The sequence below is a fragment of the Oncorhynchus mykiss genome, chromosome 25, assembly GCF_013265735.2.
Source record: "Oncorhynchus mykiss isolate Arlee chromosome 25, USDA_OmykA_1.1, whole genome shotgun sequence".
Classification (NCBI taxonomy): Eukaryota; Metazoa; Chordata; class Actinopteri; order Salmoniformes; family Salmonidae; genus Oncorhynchus; species Oncorhynchus mykiss.
The window spans coordinates 44,418,452-44,431,161 of record NC_048589.1 but is presented as its reverse complement, the minus strand read 5'-3'; the positions used below and the strand labels follow the sequence as shown (position 1 = coordinate 44,431,161).

The window sequence follows — 12,710 nt, the reverse complement described above, 5'->3', positions numbered from 1 at the left end:
CCCTCCTCGCTTGGTGTGCGGGAAGAAAAACGGCAACTTCCGGAGGAGACAGATTGTTGGGCGGAGTTTCCCCTCTCGCTCCGCTTCTTCCTCTCTGATGTACTGATCACGTGACGTGTCAGTAAGGAACAGACACTGTGTGTTAGCAGTTTTATTTATATATATATATATATATATATATATATATATATATATCTTGTGTTAGCTTATTGACTAGCAGGACATTTTTATAGGATAAGTATTTAGTATTTATTTATTCGGTCAAGACCAACATGGGGATAATAGGGCATGTTGTTAACGCGTTATCCATGGTGTCCTCTCGCTAATAAAGCAAAGTTCGTTCGCTAATCAATTTGCTCGCTATTTGTTTTGGATGTCATGGCTTCAACGAATGACAGAGGATTTATGTTAAGGTTACCTGCACCGATTAAAGACACGGTTTAATCGACGGGGGTTGGACTTGACATTTCCAGACGTACCTTTTTTTTTTGTAACGTTGCCTAAAAATGTTTTGTTATTGTCACTAACGTTACTAGATTATTTATAGGGGGAACTAAACTACCGGTAACTACCGAGACTCCACAATGCATGACGCTTACGAACCGGTCCCTATCCTGGAGAAACTGCCTCTGCAGATTGACTGTCTTGCTGCTTGGGGTAAGTTGATAATGTCAGCAAACTAACTAACATTTGCAAATTATTGTTGCCATAAACTACCTAACTAGTTAACTAGGTAGGTACTAAGTTAGCTGACTGGTTTGTTTACCAGATAACCAGCAGATAACTCTTGTCTGCTAGTTGTAGCAATGTTACCTTGATGAGTTTTGAGGTGACCCGACATTTGTAAACAAAGCAACCCTGTCTTGCACATGGTCGAGGACGTGGAGAATTTAATACCGTTGTTATAATTTTGCTCTGTGATGTGTGTTCCCTATGTAGTGCACTACTTTTGACGAGAGTCCTAGTGCACTACATTTGGGATGTATCCATACTTACTGATCATGACCTTCTCTCCTCCTATCACATAACAGAGGACTGGCTTCTGGTCGGCACTAAACCAGGCCATCTCCTGCTCTACAGGATAAAAAATAATGCAGGTGAATAAGAGAGAGACTGCTGTCAGTGTCCTGTGTCCCTGTCTATTTGTATGTGTCTCCCCCAGGGCCCTGTCTATTTGTGTGTGTCTCCCCCAGGGCCCTGTCTATTTGTATGTGTCTCCCCCAGGGCCCTGTCTATTTGTATGTGTCTCCCCCAGGGCCCTGTCTATTTGTATGTGTCTCCCCCAGGGCCCTGTCTATTTGTATGTGTCTCCCCCAGGGCCCTGTCTATTTGTGTGTGAATGTTTGACGTCTGCAAGCATAGTTTCCAGCGTCATTGTGTTTTTTATTTTGTTCCTCATTCCGTAGCAGGTGTTTAAAACAAGGAAACATATCCTATCTCTCTCTCTCTCTCTTCCTCGTAGGTACCAACAGGTTTGAGGTAACTCTGGAGAAGTCCAACAAGAACTTCTCAAAGAAGATCCAGCAGGTATATTAGTCAGAGTGTTTGTCATAGTTGAAGTGTACGTACCTATGATGAAAATTACAGGCCTCTCTCATCTTTTTAAGTGGGAGAACTTGCACAATTGGTGGCTGACTAAATACTTTTTTTGCCCTACTGTATATTAGTCAGAGTGAGACTTCACATTCTGTTGATGTGACGGTCATTTAATTATTATAATTTTTTTTAAATGAGGGATGTCAGATTAAAGAAATATAGTAGACACTCCATTGTCCTAGCCTGGTTCAGTTGCTGCCATTTGTCAAGCCAAACGTGGTATGACAATGACTGACAAGGATTTGGTGTGTGTTTTGCATCATGTGCTAGCTTAGCCCCCATTAGCTTCCCCCCTCTCTGTATGCGTACAATACAGTTCATACCACAGCTCCAACACGTGACCACTCGAATGACGACAACAACAACAAGGATCCTCCTCGATAGCGCAATTGGCATTTCAAGTTCTGGAAAGAGTTTACGGGCCTGTCCTTATGTCCGGCACTTATTCTACCGTTGTCCTGCTGTCAACATAGACTTGAAATCACTGGCCACTTTAATAATGGAACACTGGTCACTTTAATAATGGAACACTGGTCCCTTTAATAATGGAACACTGGTCCCTTTAATAATGGAACACTGGTCACTTTAATAATGGAACACTGGTCACTTTAATAATGGAACACTGGTCCCTTTAATAATGGCACACTGGTTCCTTTAATAATGGCACACTGGTCCCTTTAATAATGGAACACTGGTCCCTTTAATAATGGAACACTGGTCCCTTTAATAATGGAACACTGGTCCCTTTAATAATGGAACACTGGTCCCTTTAATAATGGAACACTGGTCCCTTTAATAATGGAACACTGGTCCCTTTAATAATGGAACACTGGTCCCTTTAATAATGGAACACTGGTCCCTTTAATAATGGAACACTGGTCCCTTTAATAATGGAACACTGGTCCCTTTAATAATGGAACACTGGTCCCTTTAATAATGGAACACTGGTCCCTTTAATAATGGAACACTGGTCCCTTTAATAATGGAACACTGGTCCCTTTAATAATGGAACACTGGTCCCTTTAATAATGGAACACTGGTCCCTTTAATAATGGAACACTGGTCCCTTTAATAATGGAACACTGGTCCCTTTAATAATGGAACACTGGTCCCTTTAATAATGGAACACTGGTCCCTTTAATAATGGAACACTGGTCCCTTTAATAATGGAACACTGGTCCCTTTAATAATGGAACACTGGTCCCTTTAATAATGGAACACTGGTCCCTTTAATAATGGAACACTGGTCCCTTTAATAATGGAACACTGGTCCCTTTAATAATGGAACACTGGTCCCTTTAATAATGGAACACTGGTCCCTTTAATAATGGAACACTGGTCCCTTTAATAATGGAACACTGGTCCCTTTAATAATGGAACACTGGTCCCTTTAATAATGGAACACTGGTCCCTTTAATAATGGAACACTGGTCCCTTTAATAATGGAACACTGGTCCCTTTAATAATGGAACACTGGTCCCTTTAATAATGGAACACTGGTCCCTTTAATAATGGAACACTGGTCCCTTTAATAATGGAACACTGGTCCCTTTAATAATGGAACACTGGTCCCTTTAATAATGGAACACTGGTCCCTTTAATAATGGAACACTGGTCCCTTTAATAATGGAACACTGGTCCCTTTAATAATGGAACACTGGTCCCTTTAATAATGGAACACTGGTCCCTTTAATAATGGAACACTGGTCCCTTTAATAATGGAACACTGGTCCCTTTAATAATGGAACACTGGTCCCTTTAATAATGGAACACTGGTCCCTTTAATAATGGAACACTGGTCCCTTTAATAATGGAACACTGGTCCCTTTAATAATGGAACACTGGTCCCTTTAATAATGGAACACTGGTCCCTTTAATAATGGAACACCGGTCCCTTTAATAATGGAACACCGGTCACTTTAATAATGGAACACCGGTCACTTTAATAATGGAACACCGGTCACTTTAATAATGGAACACCGGTCACTTTAATAATGGAACACCGGTCACTTTAATAATGGAACACCGGTCACTTTAATAGTGGAACACCGGTCCCTTTAATAGTGGAACACCGGTCCCTTTAATAGTGGAACACCGGTCCCTTTAATAGTGGAACACCGGTCCCTTTAATAGTGGAACACCGGTCCCTTTAATAGTGGAACACCGGTCCCTTTAATAGTGGAACACCGGTCCCTTTAATAGTGGAACACCGGTCCCTTTAATAATGGAACACCGGTCCCTTTAATAATGGAACACCGGTCCCTTTAATAATGGAACACCGGTCCCTTTAATAATGGAACACCGGTCCCTTTAATAATGGAACACCGGTCCCTTTAATAATGGAACACCGGTCCCTTTAATAATGGAACACCGGTCCCTTTAATAATGGAACACCGGTCCCTTTAATAATGGAACACCGGTCCCTTTAATAATGGAACACCGGTCCCTTTAATAATGGAACACCGGTCCCTTTAATAATGGAACACCGGTCCCTTTAATAATGGAACACCGGTCCCTTTAATAATGGAACACCGGTCCCTTTAATAATGGAACACCGGTCCCTTTAATAATGGAACACCGGTCCCTTTAATAATGGAACACCGGTCCCTTTAATAATGGAACACCGGTCCCTTTAATAATGGAACACCGGTCCCTTTAATAATGGAACACCGGTCCCTTTAATAATGGAACACCGGTCCCTTTAATAATGGAACACCGGTCCCTTTAATAATGGAACACCGGTCCCTTTAATAATGGAACACCGGTCCCTTTAATAATGGAACACCGGTCCCTTTAATAATGGAACACCGGTCCCTTTAATAATGGAACACCGGTCCCTTTAATAATGGAACACCGGTCCCTTTAATAATGGAACACCGGTCCCTTTAATAATGGAACACCGGTCCCTTTAATAATGGAACACCGGTCCCTTTAATAATGGAACACCGGTCCCTTTAATAATGGAACACCGGCCCCTTTAATAATGGAACACCGGTCCCTTTAATAATGGAACACCGGTCCCTTTAATAATGGAACACCGGTCCCTTTAATAATGGAACACCGGTCCCTTTAATAATGGAACACCGGTCCCTTTAATAATGGAACACCGGTCCCTTTAATAATGGAACACCGGTCCCTTTAATAATGGAACACCGGTCCCTTTAATAATGGAACACCGGTCCCTTTAATAATGGAACACCGGTCCCTTTAATAATGGAACACCGGTCCCTTTAATAATGGAACACCGGTCCCTTTTAATAATGGAACACCGGTCCCTTTAATTATGTTTACATATATATGCTTTACTCATCTCATGTATATACTGTATTCTGTTCTACTGTATTTTAGTCAATGCCACTCAGACGTTGCTCGATCTAATATTTCTATATTTCTTAATTCCGTTCTTCTACTTTTAGATTTGTGTGTATTGTTAGATATTACTGCACTGGTGGGAGCTAGGAACACACGCATTTCACTACGCCCGCAAATAACATCTGTTAACATGTGTATGTGACCAATAACATCTGTTAACATGTGAATGTGACCAATAACATCTGTTAACATGTGTATGTGACCAATAACATCTGTTAACATGTGTATGTGACCAATAACATCTGTTAAACGTGTGCATGTGACCAATAACATCTGTTAAACGTGTGCATGTGACCAATAACATCTGTTAAACGTGCATGTGACCAATAAGATTTGATTTTTGAAGTTCAAACCTTCCTTGTCTCTCCTCCTCACAGCTGTTTGTTGTGTCACAGTACAAGATCCTCGTCAGTCTGTTAGGTAGGAGAAATATGTACTCTCTTCAGTAAACAAGCTTGTTGTTGTTTACTTGAAAGTGTGGGTTGTTAATCTCAGTAAATCCATAGCTCCTATGTTTTTTTTAAATAGTGTGTGTGTGTGCGTGTGCGTGTGTGCGCACACATACCGGTTTCTCCCCACCTACAGAGAACAACATCCATGTCCACGACCTCTTGACCTTCCAGCAGATTACTGTGGTCTCCAAGGCCAGAGGGGCAACGCTCTTCGCCTGTGACCTGCAGGTGAGATGACGACATAGTTTGTAAATGTCTTTTTGATGTGAACCAGTGGTGTCTAATTTATCTGTAGCTCCTGTAAAATCTGTTTCCAAAATTATCTTCTTCTTCGTTGCAGCAGTCCCCCTCGGGAGAAGCCCAGCTGAGGATGTGTGTTGCTGTGAAGAAGAAGCTTCAGCTGTACTACTGGAAGGACAGGGAGTTCTACGAGCTACAGGTGAGACAGGAGGGTTAAGGGGAGGGGGGGGGGCAGGATGCAATGCTATAATGGCAGGATAAACAAACCTTGTTTAGAGGGATATTGTTAACCAAAAGGAATGAACCTTATTAGTGTGTTGTTTGTTTGTCTGTCAGGGGGACTTTGCTGCTCCAGACATCCCGAAGTCCATGGCCTGGTGTCAGAACTCCATCTGTGTAGGCTTCAAGAGAGACTACTACCTCATCCGGGTCAGTGGGGCACAAAACAGGAAACACTGTGTGGATTTCATGTTTTACTGCAGACGTGACAGAATGAAGTGCGATGAAGATGAAGCACCAATGTTCCTTGTTTTCCTTCAGACTCTCCTGGGTTGTGTTCAGTAGGGCACACTGTAGAAAAACGGTTTTGAAACATAAAACCAAAATGAGTTTTTTTGTTGTTTTTTTGTCCTTTTTATACCATTTCGTGCCTTATGATCCCTCTCTGTGTCTCTCTGTGTCTCTCTGTGTCTCTCTGTGTCTCTCTGTGTCTCTCTGTGTCTCTCTGTGTCTCTCTGTGTCTCTCTCTGTGTCTCTCTCTGTGTCTCTCTCTGTGTCTCTCTCTGTGTCTCTCTCTGTGTCTCTCTCTGTGTCTCTCTCTCTGTCTCTCTCTCTGTGTCTCTCTCTGTGTCTCTCTCTGTGTCTCTCTCTGTGTCTCTCTCTGTGTCTCTCTCTCTGTCTCTCTCTCTGTCTCTCTCTCTGTCTCTCTCTCTCTCTCTCTCTGTCTCTGTCTCTCTCTCTGTCTCTGTGTCTCTCTGTCTCTCTCTTCTCTCTCGCTCTCTGTCCTCCAGATGGATGGCCGTGGCTCCATCAAGGAGCTCTTCCCCACGGGGAAGCAGCTGGAGCCCCTGGTGGCCCCCCTGGCTGATGGGAAGGTGGCGGTGGGCCAGGATGACCTCACGGTGGTGCTCAACGAGGAGGGGGTCTGCACTCAGAAGTATGCTCTCAACTGGACCGACATCCCCATCGCAATGGGTACGAACACGAGCTCCTTTTTGTTTGTGTAATATCCTGTCCCAAATGGCACCCTATTCCCTAAATATGGGCCTATGTGGCCTGGTCAAAAGTAGGGCACTACATCAAATCAAAGTTTATTTGTCATGTATGAATACAACAGGTGTAGTAGACCTTACAGTGAAATGCTGAATACAACAGGTGTAGTAGACCTCACAGTGAAATGCTGAATACAACAGGTGTAGTAGACCTCACAGTGAAATGCTGAATACAACAGGTGTAGTAGACCTCACAGTGAAATGCTGAATACAACAGGTGTAGTAGACCTCACAGTGAAATGCTGAATACAACAGGTGTAGTAGACCTTACAGTGAAATGCTGAATACAACTGGTGTAGTGACCTCACAGTGAAATGCTGAATACAACAGGTGTAGTAGACCTTACAGTGAAATGCTGAATACAACAGGTGTAGTAGACCTTACAGTGAAATGCTGAATACAACAGGTGTAGTAGACCTTACAGTGAAATGCTGAATACAACAGGTGTAGTAGACCTTACAGTGAAATGCTGAATACAACAGGTGTAGTAGACCTTACAGTGAAATGCTGAAAACAACTGGTGTAGTAGACCTTACAGTGAAATAGGTCCCTGGGGGAGACGCATACCAAAAGACAGGGCCCTGGGGGAGACGCACACCAATAGACAGGGCCCTGGGGGAGACGCATACCAAAAGACAGGGCCCTGGGGGAGACGCACACCAATAGACAGGGCCCTGGGGGAGACGCATACCAATAGACAGGGCCCTGGGGGAGATGCATACCAATAGACAGGGCCCTGGGGGAGACACACATACAGTGGGGCAAAAAAGTATTTAGTCAGCCACCAGTTGTGCAAGTTCTCCCACTTAAAAAGATGAGGCCTGTAATTTTCATCATAGGTACACATCAACTATGACAGACAAAATGAGAAAAAAAATCCAGAAAATCACATTGTAGGATTTTTTTATTAATTTCTTTGCAAATTATTGTGGAAAATAAACTTTTGTTATTGACCAAATACTTATCTCAATACTTTATATACCCTTTGTTGGCAATGACAGAGGTCAAACGTTTTCACACACTGTTGCTGGTATTTTGGCCCATTCCTCCATGCAGATCTCCTCTAGAGCAGTGATGTTTTGGGGCTGTTGCTGGGCAACACAGACATTCAACTCCCTCCAAAGATTTTCTATGGGGTTTAGATCTTGAGACTGGCTAGGCCACTCCAGGACCTTGAAATGCTTTTTACGAAGCCACTCCTTCGTTGTCCGGGCGGTGTGTTTGGGATCATTGTCATGCTGAAAGACCCAGCCACGTTTCATCTTCAATGCCCTTGCTGATGGAAGGAGGTTTTCACTCAAAATCTCACGATACATGGCCCCATTCATTCTTTCCTTTACACGGATCAGTCGTCCTGGTCCCTTTGCAGAGAAACAGCCCCAAAGCATGATGTTTCCACCCCCATGCTTCACAGTAGGTATGGTGTTCTTTGGATGCAACTCAGCATTCTTTGTCCTCCAAACACGAAGAGTTGAGTTTTTACCAAAAAGTTATATTTTGGTTTCATCTGACCATATGACATTCTCCCAATCTTCTTCTGGATCATCCAAATGCTCGCTAGCAAACTTCAGACGGGCCTGGACATGTACTGGCTTAAGCAGAGGGACACGTCTGGCACTGCAGGATTTTGGGCAATTTTAACCGCACCCTTGTTTGTGTACATGGATTTTATAATGTCATATATTTTCCCCCCTTCACCACTTTCCATCAATTTGTACAGCAGACCCTCATGCCAAATTGAGTCTAAATCAACAAAGCATAAGAAGACTTTGCCGTTTGTTTGTTTGTCATTTAGGGTGTGTAGGGTGAATATGTGGTCTGTTGTACAGAAATTTGTTAAAAAGCCAATTTGACATTTGCTCAGTACATTTTCACTGAGAATGAATGAGTCTCTCTCTCTCAGAGCAACAGCCCCTCTACATCATGTCTCTCTCTGTCTCTGTCTCTCTGTGTCTCTCTGTCTGTCTGTGTCCCTCTGTCTCTCTCTCAGAACATCAGTCCCCCTACATCATGTCTCTCTGTCTCTCTCTCAGAACATCAGTCCCCCTACATCATAGCTGTCCTGCCTCGCTATGTGGAGATCAGGACCTTTGAACCCAGACTGCTGGTCCAGAGTGTGGAGCTGCAGAGACCACGATTTATCACATCAGCTGGGTGATTATGCAATCACATTATACAGATCAGAGCGTCTCAGAGTAGGAGAGATCATCTAGGATCTATTCATATAGTCTGATTCAATATGATCTGGGATCTATACATATAGTCTGACTCAATATGATCTGGGATCTATACATATAGTCTGACTCGATATGATCTGGGATCTATACATATAGTCTGACTCAATATGATCTGGGATCTATACATATAGTCTGACTCGATATGATCTGGGATCTATACATATAGTCTGACTCAATATGATCTGGGATCAACACATATAGTCTGACTCAATATGATCTGGGATCTATACATATAGTCTGACTCAATATGATCTGGGATCTATACATATAGTCTGACTCGATATGATCTGGGATCTATACATATAGTCTGACTCGATATGATCTGGGATCTATACATATAGTCTGACTCAATATGATCTGGGATCTATACATATAGTCTGACTCGATATGATCTGGGATCTATACATATAGCCTGACTCAATATGATCTGGGATCAACACATATAGTCTGACTCAATATCATCTGGGATCAACACATAGCCTGACTCGATATGATCTGGGATCTATACATATAGTCTGACTCGATATGATCTGGGATCTATACATATAGTCTGACTCGATATGATCTGGGATCTATACATATAGTCTGACTCGATATGATCTGGGATCTATACATATAGTCTGACTCGATATGATCTGGGATCTATACATATAGTCTGACTCGATATGATCTGGGATCTATTCATATAGTCTGACTCGATATGATCTAAAGGGCAAAACTGATCCTAGATCAACACTCTGAGACTCTGTGGATCTCAGCCCAGATATTGCCCTGTAATACTACCCCTATGATCACCCTACCGGGTTAGCAGAATCCTCTCCGGGTGATGTTTTGAAACGAGGAACACAAGCCAGCTGGTTTTTTTTCCCAGTGAACCACCTGAAATGGAAACCAGAATTACTCAGAACAGATGTCCCGCTGTGATTAGTTTTAGTTCTGGTTGAAATAAAGACCTATCATTAAATATAGCTTCAATTAAACAGAGTCTGTGACGTATTCCACAGAGAACACTGTCAACCATCACACACTGTTGTAATGAATAACTATCTCTCCCTTGTTGTTCTGTCTCTGTGTCTCCGTGTGTCTCTGTCTGTCTCAGGCCCAATATAGTGTACGTTGCCAGCAACCATTTTGTCTGGCGCCTGGTGCCTGTGCCCATCGCCAGTCAGATCAGACAGTTACTACAGGACAAGCAGTTTGAACTGGCCCTGCAGCTGGCCGTGAGTAGGATGAACTACCGCTGACAAAGACGCGCGGATACATCTAGGATAACACAACGTTTTATAACTGGTGCACCCGTTCTCTGCCAGTCACATCCTGTTAAAGGTTCCCAAAGCGCACAAACACATCCCTGGGCCGCTCCTCTTCTGGAACGAGCTGCAACAAACACACTCAAACTGGACAGTTTGTGTCTACATCTCTTCATTCAAAGACTCAACCGTGGACTCTCTCTTACTGACAGTTTTGTCTCAATCTCTTCATTCAAAGACTCAATCGTGGACTCTCTCTTACTGACAGTTTTGTCTACATCTCTTCATTCAAAGACTCAATCGTGGACTCTCTCTTACTGACAGTTTTGTCTCAATCTCTTCATTCAAAGACTCAATCGTGGACTCTCTCTTACTGACAGTTTTGTCTACATCTCTTCATTCAAAGACTCAATCGTGGACTCTCTCTTACTGACAGTTTTGTCTCAATCTCTTCATTCAAAGACTCAATCGTGGACTCTCTCTTACTGACAGTTGTCTACATCTCTTCATTCAAAGACTCAATCGTGGACTCTCTCTTACTGACAGTTTGTGTCTCAATCTCTTCATTCAAAGACTCAATCGTGGACTCTCTCTTACTGACAGTTTTGTCTCAATCTCTTACTTTGATTTGCAGAATATGAAGGATGACGTGGAAGGAGATAAGAGACAGCAGATTCACCACATCCAGAATCTCTATGCCTTCAATCTGTTCTGTCAGAAGAGGTTCGATGACTCCATGCAGGTGTTCGCTAAGCTCGGCACAGGTGAGGTTTTTTTACGGCCGTCGTCTGAGAGGGGAGGGGTTTGGCCGCGGTGTGAAGTGAAATTGATGATCAGGCCAATCAGAACCTTTAGGGTCCTGGTCAGCAGTAGTGTACTATATAGGAAATAGGGCCCTGGTCAACAGTAGTGTTCTATATAGGAAATAGGGCCCTGGTCTAAAGTAGTATATAGGGCACTAACGTAACCATAGTAACGCTGTACCTCCCTCCAACAGATCCGACCCATGTGATTGGTCTGTATCCCGACCTGCTCCCCGCTGACTACCGTAAACAGCTGCACTACCCCAACCCCCTGCCCAGTCTGTCTGGAGCAGAACTGGAGAAGGCTCACCTGGCGCTCATAGACTACCTGACACAGGTGGGTGGGGGGGGGTTATAAACCAGCATGTAGTACTACCTGACACAGGTGGGTGGGGGGGTTGTAAACCAGCGTGTAGTACTACCTGACACAGGTGGGTGGGGGGGGGTTGTAAACCAGCATGTAGTACTACCTGACACAGGTGGGTGGGGGGGTTGTAAACCAGCGTGTAGTACTACCTGACACAGGTGGGTGGGGGGGGTTGTAAACCAGCATGTAGTACTACCTGACACAGGTGGGTGGGGGGGTTGTAAACCAGCATGTAGTACTACCTGACACAGGTGGGTGGGGTTGTTGTGTAATGTACCAGTAGTATAGTACCCTGCTGGCTTGTCTCTGTGCTGTCTCAGGTGAATGTTTATCCAGTAGCATGGTACCCTGCTGGCTTGTCTCTGTGCTGTCTCAGGTGAATGTTTATCCAGTAGTATAGTACCCTGCTGGCTTGTCTCTGTGCTGTCTCAGGTGAATGTTTATCCAGTAGTATAGTACCCTGCTGGCTTGTCTCTGTGCTGTCTCAGGTGAATGTTTATCCAGTAGTATAGTACCCTGCTGGCTTGTCTCTGTGCTGTCTCAGGTGAATGTTTATCCAGTAGTATAGTACCCTGCTGGCTTGTCTCTGTGCTGTCTCAGGTGAATGTTTATCCAGTAGTATAGTACCCTGCTGGCTTGTCTCTGTGCTGTCTCAGGTGAATGTTTATCCAGTAGTATAGTACCCTGCTGGCTTGTCTCTGTGCTGTCTCAGGTGAATGTTTATCCAGTAGCATGGTACCCTGCTGGCTTGACTCTGTGCTGTCTCAGGTGAATGTTTATCCAGTAGCATGGTACCCTGCTGGCTTGACTCTCTGCTGTCTCAGGTGAATGTTTATCTAGTAGCATGGTACCCTGCTGGCTTGTCTCTGTGCTGTCTCAGGTGAATGTTTATCCAGTAGCATGGTACCCTGCTGGCTTGACTCTCTGCTGTCTCAGGTGAATGTTTATCCAGTAGTATAGTACCCTGCTGGCTTGTCTCTGTGCTGTCTCAGGTGAATGTTTATCCAGTAGTATAGTACCCTGCTGGCTTGTCTCTGTGCTGTCTCAGGTGAATGTTTATCCAGTAGTATAGTACCCTGCTGGCTTGTCTCTGTGCTGTCTCAGGTGAATGTTTATCCAGTA

At 43.7% G+C, this 12,710-nt stretch overlaps 2 protein-coding genes across 5 annotated transcripts in view; one reads left to right on the top strand and one right to left on the bottom strand.

Moving 5' to 3' along the window:
* The window catches only part of LOC110505940 (probable N-acetyltransferase camello), a 669,337-nt gene that overhangs the window by 471,304 nt on the left and 185,323 nt on the right, over nucleotides 1-12,710 (bottom strand). The window lies entirely within an intron of this gene.
* LOC110504288 (VPS39 subunit of HOPS complex) overlaps nucleotides 176-12,710 on the top strand; it is a 37,845-nt gene continuing 25,310 nt past the window's right edge. The window contains exons 1-12 of one of the 4 annotated variants that reach the window (XM_036963105.1): nucleotides 176-657; nucleotides 1,032-1,097; nucleotides 1,463-1,527; nucleotides 5,346-5,388; nucleotides 5,554-5,648; nucleotides 5,764-5,859; nucleotides 5,997-6,089; nucleotides 6,671-6,854; nucleotides 8,965-9,085; nucleotides 10,268-10,388; nucleotides 11,053-11,182; nucleotides 11,416-11,558. In XM_036963105.1, the coding sequence (XP_036819000.1) occupies nucleotides 585-657; nucleotides 1,032-1,097; nucleotides 1,463-1,527; nucleotides 5,346-5,388; nucleotides 5,554-5,648; nucleotides 5,764-5,859; nucleotides 5,997-6,089; nucleotides 6,671-6,854; nucleotides 8,965-9,085; nucleotides 10,268-10,388; nucleotides 11,053-11,182; nucleotides 11,416-11,558 (1,230 nt within the window). In that variant the 5' untranslated portion in view covers nucleotides 176-584. Of the gene's footprint in view, nucleotides 658-1,031; nucleotides 1,098-1,462; nucleotides 1,528-5,345; nucleotides 5,389-5,553; nucleotides 5,649-5,760; nucleotides 5,860-5,996; nucleotides 6,090-6,670; nucleotides 6,855-8,964; nucleotides 9,086-10,267; nucleotides 10,389-11,052; nucleotides 11,183-11,415; nucleotides 11,559-12,710 lie in introns of those variants that run through there. The other 3 variants (XM_036963104.1, XM_036963107.1, XM_036963106.1) reach the window with 3 other exon arrangements.